This window comes from Triturus cristatus, chromosome 11, assembly GCF_964204655.1.
Source record: "Triturus cristatus chromosome 11, aTriCri1.1, whole genome shotgun sequence".
NCBI lineage: Eukaryota > Metazoa > Chordata > Amphibia > Caudata > Salamandridae > Triturus > Triturus cristatus.
Genome location: NC_140594.1, coordinates 851,124,429 through 851,141,861, shown reverse-complemented (window position 1 = coordinate 851,141,861; position 17,433 = coordinate 851,124,429). Strand labels below are relative to the sequence as shown.

Genomic DNA, 17,433 nt, shown 5'->3' with positions numbered 1-17,433 from the left:
GACACTAGCACAAAAGCTGTGCCTGAGCACACTCACAAAGAGTCTGACAGTATTATCTGGTGACCCCTGACTAGCTGGGGCCTGGGCAGGGAGGTAGAAAATTCCAAGCACCTCTAGGGGTGGAAACCTACAAAACCTTCTCCTACTTCAAAGTGGGCACCAGGTATACATAAGGGACCCTCAGACCCAACTCTTCAGTAGAGCTCTGGAACTGTGGAAAGCTCAGAAAGACTGCTGTGCTCCTCTGCAAGAAGGACTGTTTCTCTATATCCCTGCTGCACTGCTGCCTGAGTGAAAAGGACTGGGCCTGCATCTTAAACGCAGGACCACCAGAGTGACTCCAAGGGCTAGTTGACTGGCCTCCTGGTCAGAGCCTCAGGTGCAGAAATGGCTCCAATCATCTTGCACCCATCACCTGGACTCTTTTTGCTGTGTGTCTTGCTCCCCAAGTGGGGCAACTCCAGTCCTGGACCCTTGGTAGTGGGCCTGAAGGTGCTCTGCCAGCCCAGATTCGGTTCTGTGTGCAGAATCGATGCAGAGAGCTGCATCTCCTCCAGGGCTGGACTGGCTACCGGGCGTTTTGGCATGCTGCCGAGCTGGGGGCTGATGTCACTGCGGTGGGGGCTAATTTTGTTGATGGAGACCTGCGTGTGCTTCGAAATAAACAAAGCAAAACGAATTTTGTTCAGCACACGCAGGTCCCCATCAACAAAATCAGCCCCCAGCTCGGCAGCATGCCAAAACGCCCGGTAGCCAGTCCGGCCCTGATCTCCTCGCAGTTCTGCTTCGGAACCACTACAGCGCAATGCATTCTCGACACCAGACCTCACATCACAGCTCTGCTGTCTCCTTGTAACCGCTGCTGCGTGATGCATCCTCGACACATCCTCAGTGCATGTCTTTGCATCACAAGACCCTCATAGATGGCATCCTCAATGATGACAAAGGACTCCACATTGGAGACCCACAGCTTCCCTGAACCACTGCTGCGCATCACATCCTCGACATGGGTTGGCCTGCCCTTCAATTTATGTTCCCTGATCTCTGTATCCGCAAAATGATGTGCAGTGGTGACTTTTCACCAAACAGTGGCGCAAATCCTTTCAGCACCGATGTCTTCTTGCTCTTCTCTTCTCTACTGCTGCTGGCTGCAGGTATGGTGGTAGAGCATCGCCTCTTCTCACATCAGGTACCGGAGCACTGACAGTCGGTATGACTCGTGGTTGCTGGGGCAGGCATGGGGGAGGGGCGGAAGGGCGAGGGGGGGTTGTGCACAAAGATAAAAAAAATTGCACTTACCATGCCGCCGGGTCCCGCGTCTCTGCTCCTGCTCTCCTCGTCGTGACTAGAGGAACAGGAAGCACAGCCAGGCTCCCCTGACCAATTACAATGCTGCAATGCAGCATTATGATTGGTAAGCACCCAGGCTCTCCTGACCATATCACAATGCTGCAATGCAGCATTGTGATTGGTCTGAGCGTCCTGGTTCGACGCTTAGCCAGGGAATGGGGGCATGTGCATGTTCTCCGTGAAGGCTGTAATGCAGCCTGCATGGAGAACAGGGAAAGTGAGCATGACTGTTTTGGACGGCCCAAGAGGGCCGGCCAAACAGTCATGTGCACTTAGGAGTGGGCACACCACTCCTCCCCTGCCCTCCTCCGAGAGCAGCCCTGCCCACCGCCAGCCCGCAAAGCAGCACATAAGCATAAAATGATAATAACTCAGTGGGGCGACACTCCTGCGCTATAGCGGAGGAGCCGCCACTGTACGAGGGCCCTCACTGTTTCAAGCAGGGCATTGGCTGCGTGCTTTTTCTTTACCCTCTGTTCAGGGATGCCATCCAGGTTGACTGATGTTTCTTCCTGGTGGTGGGTGCGTCAGCTGAACGGACGGGTTCAAGTGTCTTCCAGTGCTTTATGAGGAGGGGCTTCCTTGCTGGTCGCATCCTCGTTGCCACTGTAGAGTCGAACAGCCAAGTGCCCGACTCGAACAGACATAAGAATACTAGATATGGTGGGTCACGGTCTGGGAGTGAGTCGCAAGCAGCCACACTCCCATTTATTTATCCCTTTGGGTCGCAGCCAGCCATCCAAGTGCGTGAAGCACCCACAGTCCTTCATACAGGGACCGAGTGGCTTCCTATAGGCATACATTTAGCATTCATTCTCGAAGTATCACAAACATAATCAAACAATAGTTACACTAAACACATGAGAAATACTGCCTACTAATTTGTAGTGCCTGGCTACTTTTGAATGGTTGATGAAGGGAGATATACTAACTTCGAGGGGACATACAGTGCCTAAAAAATCAGAGCACCTTGTTAACATGTGTGACTTGGGAATTTGAATATGTGCATTCAGAAAATATTTTCATATGCCTTGTCCCCTTATTTGTAATGTAGTTAAGCAAAACGAATGACTTCATGCATAATGTACATTTAGCATTGAGATGCTGTTATAGCTAGTTGCATGAGAAATGTATTATTTGGCAGAAGTCATACATTATTGTTTTAACCTATAATGTCACATAGACCTAATCATAACACAAAACATTAAAGAACATTTTCTGGTCCTTATGCCCACTTGTGATTAATGATGTATTTGTGTGGGCAGTAAATAATTACAAGCCAGGAATGTTTACATTGTGCCAAAATTGGTTTTATGAGTGTGGGGATATGGTATGTATATTTGACTGGGAAAGTGTATTTAGGATGGTGGGCATGAAGATAACTAATGTGGCACATGGAATTTTAAGTTCACTTATGATTAAGCTCTGGTGGTCAGTCGCCCTAAAACCTCATTGAACCCCGTGCAAACTGCCAACGCAGTCAAAAGTCCAATCGGGGTGACATAAAGCGCTCGTCTGAATCTGTGGTATCTGAGGAGATGGACCAACAAAGGCAGCTTGGGGATGATCTCCTGCCTCATTCCCTTTCCCTGCCTTCCTTTATCCCTTCGGTGTTCTAGGTACATGCTTTTAGTACCCAATTTAGAGTTTGGCAGGCAGGGTATTTCATCACAAATGTGTCATAGTACCCTGGTCGCCAAACACTTGGTCCACCCAATGGGCAGATCATAGGTATGCCATTGACGGAGCTCCAGTTGGAGCTATCAACAGAATACTTCCTCTGACAGCCCAACAGAGTAGGGGTCACTGGAGGAAGGGCATTACACTGCCCACCCCATTTAGGGTGGGCAGTGTAATGTATTTTTCTCCTGTCTGTTACTAGCAGGAAAACCATTGATAAGGGACAGACAAAAACAATAGTGACCTCCCACATTCTCCCAGGGTGTGGCAGTCACTTGTTGTTTGCTTTTCAGAATTAAACTACTACTTCGGGAGCTTGTTTCTGAAAAACAAAAACATGTCAAAAGTTTGGTGGGTGGCCGTCTAAATCAACTGCGGACATCCACCAAACTTTTGGCACATTGAAAAGAACCATAGTGACAGCAGTTCTTTTCAATGTAGAGTTGACCTCTGGGCCATGGCTATCTCTGAATTTGGTGGATGGAGTATTGTCAGGATGGTGGAGGTAATGTGCTCCACCATCCCAACAGACCCTACTCCAATCATCAAACCCTAAATTAGGGCCTTAATTTATTGTAACCCAACAACACAATACCCTTGTCGTGGAAACTAACTGACCCAATTTTATGACTAAATGTATGTACAGATTTGGAGATGGTATGAAAAACTAAGCTCTGCCTCCAACTTACTGCCATTTAAAGTACATTTCCACTTATTTTAGAGATATCATTAGCAAGACCTTTTGATTTTACTAAAATTATGTGTATATTTACTTACTGGAGCTTTCAGCCAGCCCTCTTCATCCATTGGTCTACTGTTGTGTCATTATCATGTTTCTTCCACCCACTACATAACAGAGTATGTAGCAGTGGGTCAACCCACTTGAGCTATTGGCTAACTTCACTGTGAGTAGCAGCATTTTGCCCTTTCACAAGGAGCACATCCACAAATACATTAGTTTCCTTCTGTGCCAGAGACTACTACAACAATGTATACTTTTTGAGACCAACAACATATCTTTTCTTTTAGACAGTGTTTTCTTGTTTGACAAGGGCCTGGAAACATCCCTGGCAATAAAGTCCTGAAAAAACTATGACAAAAGAAAATAATCATTGACAAAGCTGAAAGGTTGGAAGCTATTCAGGGACTTTAGGTATAAAATCTATGTTAGGTGGCGACACCCACCACATTGTAGTTTGCGGTTTCTAATTAGATCATCTTTCTATGACACAAATGTAATGGAAATCATTTAGGAGAATGAAGTTTTGGTCAGACCCTGAAGGCGAAAGGCACACCATGCTGATTTTCAGGGTGTATCTTCCAATAGCTGCATCGTAGACAAATAATTCCAACAACCCCTATACACATTGATTTGAGAATCTGAGTACCTTGTGGCATGTCAGTTTTACCTTAGACATATTATTAAAGATCATTGTTTAAAAACGTTTTGAATTGAACTGGTTCGCCAGTTACAACTTAAACCAAGCCAGAGCGCGACTTAAGATATGCACTCATCGTGGAATGTTTTACCTTTGTATTAAGTCTCCAGATTTGTAGGTTGATGCAGTGATCCTGCAGTAAGTACCACTGCAATGATTTGGAAAAGAGTTATTCACTGATGGATTTTCCATTACCCACAAGAAGTGCTCACTTTCTCTGCTGAGGACAGATTTTCTTATATCACATGGCCTGATATTGAAGGACTCATACCATGATGCCAAGTATTATGTAATAAAATCATATTTGAATTATTTGTCACTTCAATGTCAGCCTAAGGTCCCATGTTCACACTAAATGGAAGAGCTCACTTTACTGTTGTTAGGGTTGAAACATTACTGTAGTGCCCTCCTTGACGGAGCCCTCCTATCATTTGTGGTGATCAACATATGGCCATCCTTGGTCTTTTTGTTGTTCTGCAGCAGGATTTCAGGCTGAGATGTAAATACGGATAACTCTTTGATGTAGTTCATTGATGATATTACTGTGTGCTTACTTCTTAAAAGGTCAGGCAGGTGTGCATGTATATTTGCATCAGGATGATTCCTTTTCTAAATTTCAAGAGTAAAGTAGTTTACGTATGACTTACAGAGGAAAAGAAAATTGATGTTGTACAGTGCCATGCACAAAGTACCCAACAGTTGAGGATTGAATGCCAGAATATCATATACAAAAATATTGAATGAATTAATGAAATAAGCTTTATTTCGATAAAAACATATCTTAAAAAGCACATACAAATATGACATAAAAAATATGTGAGACCAAAAGACAGGCCATGTAAGTGTAATGTCATCATAATCCCAAGATGGGCAAAAGGTTAAGAATGCATATAAACATTATAAATAGGACAATTTAAAAAGAGAGTAGAAACAGACAATAAAAGCAATCAGCCTAAGGGCTTTGGTTCTTATAAGCCAAGACCACCTCAAAAATTTCGATAAAGCGCAGACATACAGGGATCGCGTGTCTGATTTGAGAATGCGCAAAGCTATGAGATGGTCACGTGTATCCAGAACTCTACATAGGGGTTTAAGCCAATAAGATCTTGGGATTTTGTATTCGGGACATGCAAATAAAACATGTGCAATTGACTCAACTTTAGTCTCACAAAAAGGGCAAAATGGTGATGTCTGGAAAGGTGGTTTCCAGCGTGCGGTCAGCCTGCGGACCGGAAGGATACCAACCCTAAACTTGAAATAGATGGCTCGGTCGTACGACTTTTGAATAATGTCAAGGTAAAGTTTGTAACGCACTTCGTCTTTGAGCATAAGAAACTCAATAGTTCTTCTGCCACCTTGGGAGTTAGAGTTCCTTTTTGCAATAACCCAACTCCAGTATAATTTCTTTAGGTCTGCTTTCGGGGGCGAGGTTCTATTTACCCAAGCGTCTTTAAGGCCAAGGTCAAAAAGCAGGGCCTTTACGTCTTTCAGCCATTTGATTTTATGCCAGCAAGGCATAGACAGTATTTCGGATAGGCCTTCCGCAAACTTGGCAAGCTGAGGAGTCCGCCAAAGCCGGGCCCAGAGGAGTAAGGGGCGTACTTTTGCCAAGTCTTTTATCGCGTGGCACCCTAAATCCATTAGTAGAGGCACTATAGGAGTGCTCTGCGGAAGTGCCATCAATTCCTTGTAGAAACTAGAATCAGACTTGGCAAGCTCATCAATATTATTTGAGCCCCAAAGTTCAGCACCGTAAAGTGCCGAACTCACGCCTTTTGCTTTATATATGTCCAGGGCTGGGGCTATTGGCCTAGACGTGGAAGAAATATGTTCCCTAAGGAGGGCACCAGTAACCCTCTTATGGGTTAGAAGCATCTTTTGTAAATGAGATGACCAGCGCATAGTGTCTGTAATACGAATACCCAGATAGTCGAATTCTTTTACCCTTTCGAGGGTAACTGCATTCAAGGCTGGGGGCCGCCCTACAAAAATATTGTCTGACAGATTGTGTCCTAAATATCGCTTGCAAAAATATTTTCCCATTCACTACAGATTTTCTGTTATGGGGATATCTTTTAGACAATATGTGGAACAAAATATTTATGTCAGATGATATTCTGAGAATGATATTCTGGTACCATGGCCAATTGAGGAAGCCAATGTACTTGTCATTTACCAGATAGGTTGAAATCTACTCAGCCTGATTGACTGAACAGAGATGCACAAACAAGCACATGCGCTACTCACTTATTCTAAAATTCTAATTTTGATTTAGGATCCGTGAGCAGATTTTAAGGTGAAGTAACAGTAGTGTGCAGGGCCGAATTGACCAGTGTGAATAGAGGAAGGCCGGAGTCATGCCAGAGTTTTAAGATATCTATTGACTGTGATTGGATCACATTTAGATTCATCATATGCAAATTTATCCCAAATGGATACCATAAAAATGATTGGTCCAGGCTCTTGTGGACCTAGGATGGACAATTGTGCAGTGTGGCAAATGTTGCACGAAAAATTCAACTGCTATTGATGGGCAACTGTATCTTGAAGAATGTACACAAAAAGTGCAGCAAATAACGTCTTTTTACTGATTTTAACTTGTGTATTGCAGATCGGCCCACAGAAGAAAAAGACAAAGTTGGAGAAGCTCAGCTCAACTGAAGATGGTAGTGGCGATGAACGCTCTGAAGCAGAGGAGAACAGCGGCGATTGCGACGATGAGGATGGATGTCAGGGATCTGGTGACAAAGTTCATAGGACAGGTAAGTCTCATAACAAACCATCTGAACTGCCTTGTGCCTATTCTAAATCATTGCAGAAACAATTTCTAACGGTTATGTGATGAAATATCAGCAACAAAAATATCAGCAACAAAACTATCGTACAAACAAATTGAGGGCACAGATATCAACTTTACGTGCTTTTGGAAATTATTCACAAACTGCATTTTGCGGTATGTTTAGTAGTACTAAAATAGTATTCATGACATTCAACAATTTGCTAATCACAAACTTACACACCTCCTCCTACTCTATATTTTATGTGAGGAGATCTCCATCCGCCTGTTTGAGATCAGGAGCAGCTGCTGATCAATGACCATGGTGATGTGTGGAGTAATAATTTCAACAGCTCGCTATGCTTTATTGAAGACATATTTATAGTATGTCAGGGTTCATGCGAGGCAGTAGAGGCATTTGTTAAAGCGATTAATAGAAATAAGATCAATCTACACTTCACAGCACATATCAGTAACAGGGATGTAGGCATTCTGGACTTAATGGTATACATAGAAGCGGGAAGGATTGAGACAAGACTATATCGCAAAGAGACAGCGGGGAATTCCATCCTAGGCATCTAGAATCCAGTATCCAGTATGGGGAGATGTTAAGATTGAAAAGAAATTGCAGCAATCCAAGGGAGTTAATGAGATGTCACAAGGAAATGATAAAATGATTAATTTAGAGGGGGGTGTGACAGGGTAAGCCTGGAGACTACAGCAAAGAAAGTGAATGCAAAAAGTGTGGATTCTAAAGCCTTCAGCAAGAAGACAAAAGATGTGGGTGAAAATGCCATAAGACTAATTACCACCAATAATTGAAATGAGAAAGAGGTAGGCGCTATTATAAAGAGGCATTGGCATTTGGTTAAAGAAGACCCCATCATCAGATCTTAACTGGATAGATTCCCACCGATTACATGTAGGAGGGCATTCCCCATTAGGGATGCATTAGTGAAAAGCAGCCCGGAAGTAATAGAACAGACAAATTGTCTGCAGTAAAGAAAGGGTTTCTGTAGATTCAGTAGATGCAAGGGTTGCAGTAGAGGAATCAATATGACGGAATATCAGTCCCCATTCAGTGATACCTTAATAAAAATTGGGGGCGCTATAACTGCAAAACTGAGTATGCTATTTATGCCCTGGGTTGTGTATGTGGACTTAGATATATAGGTAGCACTGTATTGTAGGTCCACATGTGGATTTTACAGCACACCCTGTAGCTCGTCATCTGTTGGAATGTCACAATAATGGCATTCTTTGCCTCAACTATTTTATTATAGATGCCATACCTAAAAGCTTGAGAGGAGGCAATCGGGAGCAGTTACTAGGACAAATAGAAGCTCTGGACATTGTCAAATTAGATACCAAAGCACTGAATGGGTTAAACTGAGGAGAAGAACTGTACACTTTTTTATAATATTATCTGCAGCTTATTTTTCTGGATTTTTTTACACTAGAGGGGAAAACACTTGACACATCACAGAAGGAGCCATACAAGGTGACACACAGGGAGGCCATAGGTAGACGGGTTGTTTTTTAAAGAGAAATGAACAAACATGTGTATGGAGATTATTTTGTATATATCTGCTACATACATGAACATTAATAGTAATTGAGCTAATCCAGTGTAATTGATTGGGATGTAAAGTCTTTGATTTAGATGAAAAAGCCAAAATGGCCCACTTGGGTGCAATTGTATAAGTGAACCAATTGATTCAAATTTGATAAAAAATCTTAGGCCCAGATAGCAGTGTAAAATGTGCCCTCTTTGGGTGTAATTATGTTAAACAAATAGATCATGCTGACAATCAGAAATCGATCATGTATAATGTGGATATGGGATAATAACACGAATCATATGTTACTCAATTGGGAAAACATCATCAAAGAAAATTTAAGAATAAAGTCCCAAAAATATCATGAGTGAATTGGTACACGTATATCTAATTAATAGTATATAGCAATATGAGATGAAGGATAATAATGAATGTGTTGTAATACAATTTAAGTTTAAATTTCAACCCAGCGAAATCCCAGTTTAGAACAGTGAGTTAGATGATGCATCGAGTCTGTCTTCTGTGAACATGGTCACATGTTGTTATTTAAATGATATTTTAGTGACGCAGCAGGCATGTGATCAAGGCCAGTGTTGTGGCCGAAACGCGTCATGGTGGAGTGTTGTGCGAAATAAAGACTTTCAATAAAGAGAGCTGGAGCTTGCGCTTGGTCCTTGTGGATTACGGAAGGTGGAGAATATATTTTTTTCACTCCAAGTTCCATTATTCATATAGTGGAAAAAATGAGAAGCACTCACGAGAAGACGTATCTGTTTTTAATATTCAAAGCAGAGTCGGCATTCCAAACGCACCCAGCGCGTTTTGGTTCCTCTGGACCTTGATTACGGGTTACTGTTGGCAAGTCCTACAACACTTGTTATCAACAGCATTTTATTTCCATTTATAAATCTCATTTTTTGTGGGATTTTCAAATGCGACATTATCAAAAATTAGGCAACCTGCAATTACCATTGTGCAATATTAGTGAAAAAGATACAAAATGTGTACAAGTATAATACAAGTGTTCAAGTGCTTAGCCCTACTTAAAATTCTCATGGGAGGAGCGCTGTAATTTGCCGTGTTTACAGCCTGCTGTGCTTTGGATCTCATGCAGGATCCTTTTCTGTAAATTATGTAAAACATTCAGCTCATGAGGACATGCAAAGTCTTCATAATATGCAGTTCATCTCCATGTCTCGGACACATGTCAAGAATGTGCAATTTCACACTTCTTGTCTGTTTTTGGCCCGGACATTCAGCACACCTTGCATTGCATTGTGGTTGTCGTAGTCAACCAACTTTACTTTTTATGTGTATCTAGTGTGCCAAACGTACTTTTGTTCCTCCGCCCATTTCAAGTATATTTCTTCTTTTTTTGTGGTTGTCGTAGTCAACTGAGTTGGCCTTTAATGTGTATCTGGTGTGCCGACCGTACATTTGTTCTTTCGCCGATTTCAATAATATTTTTATTTTTTTGCGATAGTATTGCCCATTTAAATACGTAACCCATTAATATAAGATTTTGGGCCTTCTTACGATTTTAGCGGTCCAACCGCCACACCACCAAAGTTGCAGAGGCGCCTCAACACCGGTGGTCTTTAGACTGCTGCATTATGAGTGGACCGCTGGGCCGGTGGTCCGAGGTCGGCGGTCCCACCACGGTGGCATGGCTAGGCCATTAAGTGTAGCCACAGCAGATGACGCCACAGTGCAGCGCCGGCTGCAAGCCCGTGCAATGTGTGTCATGAACCATGTCGTGCATGGCCCACATTGCACGAACTAAGGTGCGATTGCAAGGGGACACAACATGTGCCCCCATGCACAACCCTCCATGGCTAAAATACTCAGGGCCGTGTTTGGGCCCACTCCTTGCCCTACCGCAATCTTTTTCATGGCGGTTTCACCACCATGAAAAGGCTGGCGGAAAGGCAAGTCGTAATATGGATAGCGGCCTAGTTTACGGCGGTCTGACTGCTACCACAGGTTTGGCGGTTGCAAGACCGCCAAACTCATAATAAGACCCTTTGGATTGTGTTGACTGGTATGTAGTTTTCACATGTTGGGGGGTTACCTTTTTGCCCTCGATTGGGCTGTTGACCCTCCAGTCTAGTTCTCCAGCCCTTAATTGGCTGTCCAGCTTTACTTAATTTGTTATCCTCTTGTTCATTATGTTAGATTTTGTAAATTATGGACTCAATTTTTATGTTAGTTAAGTGCTATTTTCTTACAGGTGGATGGATAATCGCTCACCCTAATTTAGTCCCATGGGGGCAAGAGTACAGAGAAGCATGATGTACTGTGATTCCCTTTTTTCAGTGTTTTTTCCCTATATCCACCAAGTTCAGATTTTATTACTTGATCATTTGCGTAATATTTAAGTTGTTGCCGATTGCTCTTGTGAATTTGTTCCATGTGTTTTGCTACTGCGTTACTCCTGTCTTTGGTAGCCGTGGCTTTGATGTGTTCTGATGTGTTCCAAAATTTTATTTTTGCTTCCACAGATTGTACTCTCTATGTAGCTGTCACATGTTTGGGTGCTACCTTTTTGCCCTCTAGTGGACTGTTAATCCTCCAGTCTAGTTGTCCAGTCCTTAAGTGGGCTGTCCAACTTTACTTAATTTGTTATCCTTATGTTCACTATGTTAGATTTTGCAAAGTATGGACTCAATTTTTATGTTAGTTAAGGGTTATTTTTTCACAAGTGGATGTATTAGAGTGAAGTAAATTAGAGTGGGGTGGATGAGAGTGAAGTGTATTGGGGTAGGTTAGAGTGGAGTGGATTTGAGTGGAGTAGATTAGAGTGGAGTGGATTGGAGTGAATGAGAGTGGAGTGGATTCGAGTCCATTAGAGTGGAGTGTATTAGAGTGGAGTGGAGTACAGGGGAGTGGAGTGTAATGGAGTGGATTAAAGTGCTGTGGAGTGGATTAAAGTGGCGTGGGGTCGATTAGAGTGGAGTGAATCAAAGTGGAGTGGATTAGAATGGAGAGAATTTGGTTGGAGTAGATCGGAGTGTATTAGAGTGGAATCTATTGGAGTGGATCTGAGTGAAGTCTACTGGAGTAGAGTGGAGTGGAGTAGATTGGAGTGAAGTAGATTAGAGTGGAGTGGATTAAAGAAGAGTAGAGTGGAATGCAGTGGATCTGAGTCTAGTGGGTTAGAGTGGATTGGATTACAGTGGATTGGATTGGAGTAGATTTGAGTGGATTAAAGTGGAGTGGGTTAGAGTGGATTACAGTGGCGTGGAGTGGCTTTGTGGGGATTGGAGTGGAGAGAATTAGAGTGGAGTGCATTAGAGTGGAGTGGATTGGATTGGAGTGGATTGGAGTAGATTAAAGTAGATTAAATTGAAGTAGATTAGAGTGGAATGTATTGGACTGGATTAGAGTGGAGTAGATTAGCTTGGATTAGAGTGCATTAGAATGAATTGGAGTGGACTGGAGTGGAGTGGATTAGGGTGGAGTGGATTAGAGTGGAGTGGATTACTGTGGAGTGGAATGGATTGCCATGGATTAAAATTGGCTTGGAGTGGATTGTCATGGTTTAAAGTGGAGTTGATTGGATTGGAATGGATTGGCATGGAATAGATTGGATTATAATTGGATTGAAGTGGACTGTTGTGTATGAAGGTGGAGTGGATTGGAGTGGATTGAAGAGGATTAGAGTAGAGTGGATTGAAGTTGATTAGAGTGGATTAAAGTTGAATAGAGGGAATTGGATTGGACTGGCGTTGACTTGAGTGGAGTGGAGTAGATTTGATAAGAATGAAGTGGAGTGTTTTAGAGAGGAGTGGATTGGTGTAAATTGGATTAAGGTGGCTTGGATTATAGTGGGGTGTATTATAGTGGTGTTGAGTACAGTACAGTAGATTATAATGGAATGGATTGGAGTGGATTAGAGTGGAGTGGATTGAAGTGGATTTGAAGGGATTGGGGTGGAGTGGATTAGGGTGGGATGGATTAGAGTGTAGTGGATTGGAGTGTATTAAAGTGGATTGAAGTGTACTAGAGTGGAATTGAGTGGATTAGAGTGGACTGGATTAGAGTAGACTGGATAGAAGTGGCGTGGATTAGAATGGAGGGGTTTGGAGTGGATTAGAGTGGAGTGGGTTGGAGTGGAGTAGAGTGGAGTGGAGTGTAGTGTAGTAGATTTCAAGCAGTTTAGAGTAGATTGGTGTAGATTCGAGTAGAGTTGAGTGGATCAGAGTGGATTAGAGTGGATTAGGGTGGAGTGGACTAGAGTGGAGTGGGTGAATTAGAGTGGCGGGGAAGGGAGTGGATTGACCTGGATTAGAGGTGATTGGAGTGGATTAGAGTGGATTGGAATGGACTAGTTGAAGTGGATTAGGGTGGAGGGAATTAGAGTGGGGTGGATTTGAGCGGAGTGGATTAGAGTGGGGTGGATTGGAATGGATTAGAGTGTAGCGAAATGGAGTGGTTTAGAGTGTCAAAAGCATAGTGCTTTGCAGTTGTGTTAGGTGCGACTTCAAACAAAAGCATTGCAGTATACAAATTGTTACTACCACCCTCTTTGTGGAATGTGACACAAATGGGGTCAATATGCTTGTTAATTTACAATGATTAAAATGACCAAACATCATTGCAGAACTTCAATTCCCAGCATGCCTTACAAACAAGGTGGACACTTTTTCACGTGCCTTTAGCTCGAGCACTACTGGTGTGGCACATATTTTAGCATTAATGTTACTGCAGCCATGTCAAGTAAGTGATATTCCTCATTTTTTGTGTTTGACATGTGCAAAGATCAGTATGTGTGTGTTACTGTGTAAACAAATCCGGGTACATAATGTAGACTCCACAAACTCATAGCCATTGTACATCAGGAGAAAAACATGTTGCCAAAGTACATATTAGCAGGAAAGAAATAAAGAAACACGAAAGTGTGAGTGGGGACTGGGATGAATAAGCACGGACAGTGGAAACAGTACCTAAATCACAGCACGATCAGCGGAGGGACACTTATTAACCCTTTCCGTGCTTATGACGGAACCACTCCGTCATGAGCCACGGGTGCGCTGTGCTCACGACGGAGTGGTTCCAACATGCTGCGGCCGTTGGCGGCCGCTCCGCCCACGCGGCGCTAATTCCCCGCCTGTGCGGGCGATTAGCGCAGTGGGCGGAGACGTGACGGAACCACTCCGTCATGAGCACAGCTCACCCGTGACTCGTGACGGATTGGTTCCGTCACGAGCACAGCGCCACCGCAACTGCCCCCAAACCCCCCCAGCGCCGCGGCGGAATTCCTGCCGCGGCGAAGGGGTTAAAGTGAATATTTCTGTTTTTGGTCCATGCCAGTGGCGGCTCCTCCACTAAGGCGGAGGAGCGTCACCCTCTGCTTTTAAGCAGTGTAATAAAGAAAAAATAAAATGATAATAACTGAATGTTATTATCATTTTATTTGTTCCTGCGTCTGGGGTGAAGCGAGGCTGTTCCGATGACAGGGCAGGGCAGGGAAGGAGTTGTTTACCAACTCCTAAGTGCACATGACTGTTTGGCCGGCCCTCGTGGGCCGGTCAAACAGTCATGCGCACTTTCCCTGTTTTCCACACAGGCTGCATTAGAGCCTGCGTGGAGAACATGCCCAGGCACCCTGTTCCTGGCTGAGCACCAAACTACGACGCTCAGACCAATCACAACGCTGCATTGTAGCAGTGTGATTGGTCAGGGGAGCCTGGGTGCTTACCAATCACAATGCTGTCCTGAGAGAGGAGATATGCAGGAGGGATAAGGTACATTTTTTCCCTTTCTTAATTTTTTTTAACATCTTCTCACTCCAACATCCCTGATCCGTACTGGCCGCCACTGGTCCATGCTCCACAGAAGAACAGGAAGTGATGCCAAGTCACACGCTGGCCAATTATAGAGCAGCAAAGAAGAGTGACAAATAATTGATTGGTAATCAATGGGCGGGCTGCAAACCTCTTATTGTACGCAATAGTGTCTCCCAAGGGAGGTCACATGCTGCTCATGCAGGCTGAACTCTGAAAAGCGCATGTGCTCAGTACCTGCGTATTTAAAGCAGTGGTTTGGGAGTGAACTTGTCATTGTCATATAATTGCACAGCACACTCTACAGCTTTTTTCTACATGACCTATGAGCTCACTGTGTTTTACATTATACAGCCACATATTTACAATAAGAATCACATTGGATAAAGTACATTCCTTGCAGTGGCAACGACCATTCCACTGCAGATAGGCCTTTTTTGAGCTGATGGAAGTCACCATTTCCACACATCAGAATGCATACACATATTGCCTTCTTCCTCATCTTTCTTTGGGTAAAGGCAACATATACCTTTTCCTATGTCCTTTGAGTCTAGCCCTGACTTGTGGATGAACAGACAAGCCCCCCCTTCCTTGTGTAACAATCTTCTATCTGTACTTCATCTACAAGTGTAAGGTGAACGCCTACCTGACTCACAAGTCTATTTTATAGACCATGACAGCTGCAGATTTGAGGGGATTGGTTTGTGGTAAGTTTGATTGTATTTTTTCAAGCTGGTGCTTGTAACTGGAATTCAGTTCTCTACTGCTGACTACAAAGGCATGGGCTGTAAACGCATCTTCTTTGTTCCAGTGGCTATGCCCTTAGCAGCAGCCTTAGTCAAGACGATGCTTCTTTGCAGGCCTGAGGCTCTCTTGAAACTGGTTTGACCCAGTGATGTGAGCACAAAGGATCTTTGCATGTTCAACAGAAACGTTTGTCGTTCAAGATCAGACTCAAAGCCCATATAGTGAGTGAGGGAGAGGAGTGAGCGATGCAGCTGCATTGGGCTACACATACACCGAGGGACACCTATCATGCAGTACTCCAGTTACTCATCAAATCAAATTTGTGTGTTTAATAAAACCATCACAATATGTGTACAACCTATCATGGAATTAAGACAACCAAGCCTGTGTCTGCTGGTCTTAATTATACAAAAGCCAAAATACAACGCTGCGTAGGGAGGAGGTAAGGGGATTACGTAAACGGCCTATCTCCCTGGAATGGGACGTTATGTTAGAGGCCTTTAAACAACTAGATTTAACCCCTACACAACACACTTTAACATGATAAGCTACTTTCCTTTTTCTTGGAAATATAGATAGACTCGCGCGGACCCCAGACCACTTCTTAAGGGCCTCAGACAGGGAAAGACACTTGGCGCCACGGTGGTCCTCTAGTGGATGGCCATATGACTCAAGAATGGCAGACCAGGAAGGGGGGCGGGAAGGGAGGGGGGATGGGACCAGTTTTATTAGACAGAGTTAATTCATAGGTTAACATGCTTGGTTTTACTGATTTCGATGTCAAGTTCTTAACCACGAATGTGAAAAATACCCGTAAGGCCGCATTAGCGGTTGATTTGCATTATGTATAAGATGAGATAAAAACAAAATGCCTTATGTGTTGTAAGTGATCCTACTTTTACGCTGCCGAGGTGTTTCAATAAAAGTATGTAATTAAATTCTCAGATCCACAATTCATTAAATATTGGCACACTACTTTACCAAATTCTACAACTTATTTAGATAGATCAGGACACTACATCAATCTACTAAATATGCTCCTTGGCCGTTGGACATTTCTTTCTAAAAGTTTCCATATTAGGCTTGCATCCTCACAGTTTGGACATAAATTGACTTCTTGGATTTGAAATCCTGAGCAGCTGCTAAATCACTGCTACCTTTTTTATGAGACAGGCTTTAGGGGAAATTGCTGCCCAGTGGATAATATTTTAACAATTTCGATCCTAATAAATCACACTATGCAGATCATGAAGGCTTACTTATGGGCCTGTTTTGTGAATTTTAGTGCTGCCTTCAGTGGTGTGAATCGTGGGAATTTGTGGAACAAATTGAAATGGTGGAGAACAGCTGGCCAATAATCGAAAGCCATCCAAGTGAACAATAGCACATAGGTACAAACTAAATTATTACAATGTATATGTCTTTTGGATGCATTTATACAAAAAAGGGACTGAAATAGGAATGTGTGCTGACCCTCTGTTCGTTTTTCCACCAACGAGTAAAACGGCTGAACAGTGTATGACCTCACTATCTAAACAGTATCTCGCAAAGAGTGTAGTAACATGCATCAAAAACCAGACTAGCAAAGACCAAGTGGGCCCAGTAGTTCTAGATAAGGGAACCTCACCCACTCTTTTGTGGCATGCTTCATCATAGGTGTGCCTATCTAATAAAAGGTAATACTACATGGACTGACTCAACCTTCTATCGAAGGGAGTTCTTGATAAAGTGAAACTGGATAGGCAAAGTGATCCAGATATTAAAATTACCTTCTGAGTAAACCTAAAAACTATTTTTTTATTATTAAGGCCTCCCAAGGTAAAATTGAAAAGAAAATGGAGATGCACAATAATTCCTGTGACTCTAGCATCCTTTAAAATGGCAACATGTTTCAGCCTGTGTGTTATCTTGATGAATCATAGGCTTCTTCAGGGCTGAATCTGATCACTACCTAACTAATTCAAGCACTGACGGATTCAGTGTTCAAAGTCCTAATTTGAGGACATTAACATACCTCGCAGTTTCATGGGCTATGAATTAGCGAAATCTAGGTGAACATAAAATCACAGATAGTACATCATAATTATTATGTACCC

At 43.1% G+C, this 17,433-nt stretch overlaps 1 protein-coding gene across 4 annotated transcripts in view; it reads left to right on the top strand.

The window, feature by feature from the left end:
• The window catches only part of LOC146785528 (glypican-5-like), a 1,360,250-nt gene that overhangs the window by 1,154,202 nt on the left and 188,615 nt on the right, over nt 1–17,433 (top strand). For all 4 annotated transcript variants that reach the window (XM_085634654.1, XM_085634653.1, XM_085634656.1 and 1 more), the window contains one exon: nt 7,081–7,231. In XM_085634654.1, coding sequence (XP_085490780.1) covers nt 7,081–7,231 — 151 coding nt within the window. The remainder of the gene's footprint in view (nt 1–7,080; nt 7,232–17,433) is intronic.